The sequence below is a fragment of the Austrofundulus limnaeus genome, unplaced genomic scaffold (genome assembly GCF_001266775.1).
Source record: "Austrofundulus limnaeus strain Quisiro unplaced genomic scaffold, Austrofundulus_limnaeus-1.0 Scaffold1822, whole genome shotgun sequence".
Classification (NCBI taxonomy): domain Eukaryota; kingdom Metazoa; phylum Chordata; class Actinopteri; order Cyprinodontiformes; family Rivulidae; genus Austrofundulus; species Austrofundulus limnaeus.
The window spans coordinates 21,956-27,992 of NW_013954224.1; the positions used below are offsets into that span (position 1 = coordinate 21,956).

At 35.2% G+C, this 6,037-nt stretch overlaps 1 protein-coding gene across 1 annotated transcript in view; it reads right to left on the reverse strand.

The window, feature by feature from the left end:
* LOC106536451 (ephrin type-A receptor 7) overlaps positions 1–6,037 on the reverse strand; it is a gene marked incomplete at its 3' end in the record, with an annotated part of 23,967 nt that overhangs the window by 10,553 nt on the left and 7,377 nt on the right. Inside the window, 1 exon segment of the mRNA XM_014033735.1 lies at positions 3,456–3,509. Coding sequence (XP_013889189.1) covers positions 3,456–3,509 — 54 coding nt within the window.

Genomic DNA, 6,037 nt, shown 5'->3' on the forward strand with positions numbered 1-6,037 from the left:
GTCAAGATGGGAGTGGGTTGGGGGTTTGACAAGTCACATCGAACAGCCCTAACATCCTACAACACCAACTGTTTAAATTTGAATGCCTCTTTGAAATGAATATATTCATAATATCTGGTTCCCATGATCTCATGTTTAACTYGGGCTCTTTGATAAATGTTTCCTAGGTTTATAAAACAACTATATCTCAAAAATAGCATACTGGTATAAAAGTGTGACATTAGCGTATAAAAAATCTCTACAGTTTTGTATGACATCATRAGTTTAGCTTGTTGCTGTTTTCTCAGTTGAACAATGTGTTGTTATGTGAACGTATATGGTGAAAACGGACTGTATGTGTCAAAAGTACAGGTGCTGCAAAACAAATTTTTGTTTGGCTAGCCTTTAGCCTAGCCCGACCAAAGACTTCTTCCCCTTTCTCCTTACTTTGTGCTCTATGAATGATGTCGTGGCTGAAAAGGTACTAACGAATGATAACTGTATCCATGAGCATGGTTCTACTCTAGTTCGGGTCTGTTTGGTTCTGCTCAGGTGTGTGTATGTCTCCATTWCAGTGTGTCTCTCACTCTGTGGGTATGATTATGGGCGGTCCYTCCACAGTGGCTTCAGTTGTTGTAGTTTTATCATTCGGACTTTACTTTTTATTTATTTATTTATTTTTTGCGGTGCTGTTTATACAGTAAGTGCTTGGGTAACCATGGGTGGCCAGTTTGTTTGAAATTTCATTCACCTTATTTCAGGAAGTGCTTTCTGGATTGAAGTTCTAARTTGATTTGATGTAATATTTCTGCAGTAATTCTTAAGAAAACCTTTTATTAGTGAGAAAGATTACATATGAAACAAAATGATATAAAAAGATTGATGGCATAAACATCTGAATTTGTTTACTTTAAAATCCAAACAGGGTTAATACCAGAGATGTGATAAAGTGTGATAAATAATAAACTGACAAATGCAGGGTACCTGTATTACCCCATACCTAAAAATGAGTAAAATATTAACATAAATCACTATAAACACTTCAAATTCCATTTAAAATATTCAAAATAGCTGAAAAACACACTGATTAAAACAATACACGGCAAGCTAAGCCAATGAACAGTTTACATAATTTATTAGGGAGAACTACTTTGTGGAGCGAATGAATCTTTTAGGTGGGGCAGCACCTCACCTGCTCTTACAGACCAGCCACACGGTAGTTAGTTTTGTGTGTTTGTGATTCATTTTTCCTGGTTCATTAAATGAAATGGTACTGAATGTAATGAGGTGACGGCGCTCTGTCCTGCTGTTTGACAGAACGTAACTGAATATTTGTTCTGGAGCCAAACTGAATAAAAGCTACTCCTGCTGTTATGGAGAGAACCGTTGTTTCTGTGAGGGTCAGAGGACCAACGCTTCACCACTGATAATTGCTGGGTTGTAGATGACAGTTTTGACATCATGAAATGCAGATGGAGGGCAGGAAGTAAAGCCCCGTTTCCTTCTGTTCATTCAGTGTCAATATGCCTAAATTCTGTGCCATGTGCAGTCGTTGCAGTTGCTCTAATCGGGACAAAATATATATAAGTTTTTTGTGTTTCAAAAGTAGTGTGTCACAAGGGAGTTAATTTCAAAAAACTTACAGAAAAAAAGACGACAAAAGTGGACCAACAATCTAAGCAGGAGTTGTGGAAATGAGCAATACAAGACATTCTTGTACCTTTGTGATGCAGCACTCASTGTTTTTGTCAGAGGTCTATAAAGTTCTTGGAAAAAAAACTAAGTAAAAGTAAAAATACCTTAACAGTAAATGACTGGTAAAAGTAAAGTTCACTGACGAGAAAAGTATTTAAGTAAAAGTCATAAAAACTTACACAAAAATTGGCAAAGTAAATGTATATTTACACGCTCTCTAAGACATTAACTGTTGAATTTACCGAACTAAACTGGTTCCACTAAACCAAGTTGAGTAAATTAATATATATTGTATATAGGGATGGGTACCTTTGACATTTGAATCGATTCGGTACCAATATCTGGTACCAGGGAATTGGTACCGGTACTTAACAGTACCGATTTTCAGTACTTTGTGTGGGTTGTTTTTTTGAATAGTAAACTTTTTTTTTACATATTTCTCAATATATAAAATTTAACAAATATCAAGACAACATCCAARTCTTTGTATTATAACATCAGTTGTTTAACAAATTTCTTTAAAGTGAAAACTCTTGAAAACAACAAGACTGTTTTGTCTTATTGCACAAATTAAAATCCAGCTCCATGTATTTCTATTGATGTCATTTCCCTGCTAGAAAATTTGTGTGATGGGGTCCATGGAAGGCAAATAAGTTTAAATCAAATAAGCAAAAGAAGATTGAGTTAAAATAAATAAAAGCTGTTCAAGCTACGTTTTGAGCATCTAAAACGCGCCCAGCGCGTCAAGTTGGCTGCTTGTGCTCTTTCAGGTCAGATGCATTCAGACTGTCGGGAAGCGCCTCTTTTGTTTTCCTCTGCCAGTCTCTGTTTAATGGTGGATGAAATAAAGAAAATGGCGGTACTTTATTTACTTTGAGCAAGCGAACATCATGTTCACCAGATGATTAATCCACCAGATATTTCAGACGTGGTCTGTTCGGTGAGTTTCACTCCACAAGCTGCGAGGCTTTCAAGCTACATTCAGACCCAACTCTRCTGTTTACTGAACCAGCAGCTGCTCATGTCATATGCTCTTGCGCAATGCTGTGTTCAGGACATGCATGGAAAATCCCTCACTCTTACGCCAATACGGTCACAATGATGCATTTAGGTACCGAAACATGGTACCGTTTGATGTAACGTGAATAGGTACTCAGTAGTACTGACAGAATTCGGCCAYTACTTATAAAATTATCAAATTTGGTACCCATGCCTTACTGTATATACTGTATTTACTCTACTAGGTTTAGTGGAACCAGATGACATGACTTGGTTGAAAAAAAGAGAAAATTCAACACTTTATTTTTTAGAGTGCATAAACAACTCCTTTCATGATGAGTTTGGACATATTTAATTTTGTAACAAGTAGGTGTTAAATTTTAAAGTAAAGGAGTAAAAGTATAATTTTTAGGTTTTAAATGTAATGAAATAAAAGTAAAAGTGACTTTCAAAAAATACTTGATAAAATTACAAACCGTCAAAAAAATTGCTCAAGTACTGTAGCAAAGTAAATGTACTTAACATTTTCTAACATAAACCTCTGTTGTTTGTTAGAAAATAAATGCACTGGTTTAATAATGTAATGTAATAATGTAATGTATTTTCATAATCTCCCCGAGACTCAAAACGCTTTTTAAATTAATCTACAAAGTATTTTAACCACACTTCAATGTATATTTTACAAAGACCAATATATTTTATATTCACTGTAGTTTTTTGACAAAAACATAGTCAACACATTAAACCCAAACACACACAGGAAACCAGAGAAATTCACACACCTGGTATGTGTGGATTGGACTGAAGTACTCGTCCATCTCATTAATGGCATCCCACTGAGAAAACAGAAACAAGAGAAAAAGAAACAGTTCCTGGTTATTTGTGGGTTTCTRACATTCACATTCATCAAATCATACATGCTCACTGTAACGTCAAATAAAACCCATGATAACTCTAASCATCAGTTGCAGTGAGGTGGATGTGTTGTAGAGGTTTATTCATTCTAAATAAAACTAAAACTTTATTAGGTTTATGATAAATAAGTTCCTCTGGCAAATTCATGTTTAGTTCAAGGCAATGTCACACAATTAACAATCTTGTTAGCCTGAAGAGTTTTCTTTATTTTAAAAAGTCTTACCAAGTACACTTGTCAAACTACGCTAGTAGATTATTACTTATTAATTTGAGAAGATTCACACAACAATTTAGTATTTTTGAACCTCTTTTTAGATGGGCAATTTTTGTATTGCCGTGTCTAATCAGTCATACAATTCTTAAATTAATTATTTGCAAAAAAATAAAGTGAATATATATCTAATTATCTGTAAAAAAGAAAAAAGAAAGAAACGCTTCACCTGTATTTTACATCTCAGAGCCTGTAAGGTCATATCGTCATGCCAACTTTAGTGAATGTTACAAACTTTGGTCTAACTTTAAACCTGGAGGTAGTCACAGTAAACTGTTTTTCAAAGAAAATTGTCACATATACAGTAATTAAACCAAACATTCTTAAATGTACCTTAATTTGCTAAATATATGTAAAAAATAATATTACTAGAACTAAAACGAAATAATTGATAATCACGAATTAAAGAAACAGCTTTAAAGAAGACAGATTAACATGAAGACTGATGATGCAACGTAATTTTTTGAAGGAAAATTGTGACGAGATGATAAAATATGGAAATTCAACTCAGTTGCCCTCGAACAACAAGTCTTGGGATCTGAAACTAAAATATGGTTAATCACGATTTTTCAGATTAGAACAGCCACATTTTGATACAAAGAGACATTTTCTTTTACAGACAAATCAACAGTGTAAAATATTCATTTTTATTAAGATTTACTTTCTAATTCAGCCAAAAGAGAGCAATGTGAGTCTTATTTGAGTCTTGTAGATAATTCTTTCAAGTTGGGTTAATTTTTTTTGGGAAAAACCAGGTCCTAAAGGAGTTTCTTGCCAAAGCATAAATTTATGATAATATCAACAGGCTTGGCATCTTTAGTCCTGAGGTAGAGCTGAGATGTTTGGTGGGCCTGATTAGAATGAGTCAGGGTAMCAATCACCATTTAGTACCAAGGTTCTCCTCTAATAACAATCACCAGATGTGCTTTTGTATCTCTTCAGATCAGTTTATTCCTCTAAGAATGCAGTTCTTTTATAGCTTGTGAAAAGAGGGGGAGTTTGTAGGAATGATCCTGTTAATTGTCATAAAACAGGGTCTAAGTAGATTTTAATACAGMACTGTACGTTCAGTTGCTACAAATACGTCAGCATTGTGAAATAAAGTCATGTTATTGATGACCATGATGCTATACATCTGTTAWCTTATCCCAGGGGTCTGCAACCTTTATTAACAAAAAAGCCATTTTGRCCGGTCTTCATCCAAAGAAAAATAGTCTGGAGCCGCAAAACATAACACAGCTTATAAAGCTGTATYAGTTTTATTCCTTTTCTATTTCTACCTGTTATAACAAAGGAAACCCCATAACAGAAGTGCAACTGCATGTGTAGGCCTTCTTTAAAATTAATTAAAGTCCAACACCCACCATAACAGTCTCAAGTGCCCTTAAGAGTTAATCACTGCTGTAGAATATGATAGCTGTATGAAGAATGCCGAAGCCAGAGACAACGTCATGGAAGTCACTACAGGCAGTACATATTCATGACAGAGGACTACAGAGTGAGGAAGATTTAAGTGGAAAAAGTTCCAGTTACTTAGAGGATATCAACYATTTATCTGCAAGTGATGAAGAACAAAGTAGAACTGTTTGTGGTGAAGTCACTGACCAAAGGAAAGGCTCTGATCCATAAGAACCACAATGCAGCTCAAAACAGAGACCATCCTTGATGGACCTTCCTGGCTTCAAAACATCAACTGCTTACTGCTAKATGCCAGAATTTAAAATAAAACAAATCTTTTAATTTAAAAAGTCTCATTGTAAGGACCATTTTGTCTTAATTCACTGCATCTTTCTCCAAATGCAGCTTGCATTACAATGATTGCATGCTGTAAATAATCACAATTTATGTGATTATATTCTTCTTTGAACTCTCTCAGGGAGGGGAAGTGAGAGAGCGTACCTGTCTGTACATCTCTGGCAAACACAGTCATCTTGCTCTCCACTGCCAGCATCTGCAGGACTGTGTTTCCATTTCCCTGGATATTTTTGTTCAGRGTGTTAAAGTAACTTGTCATATCCACCATGAAGTGCTGCTTCTACAGCCAACATAGWTTTCCCAGCTCTGGATAGCTGAAGKCTTTACTTTCAAGAAAGGTTTTCACATGTTCCAGACAAGCAGCAAAGTGCTTAAGCATCTCTCCCCTGGAAAGCCACCGGACTTTGTTGTGCTGCAGGACAT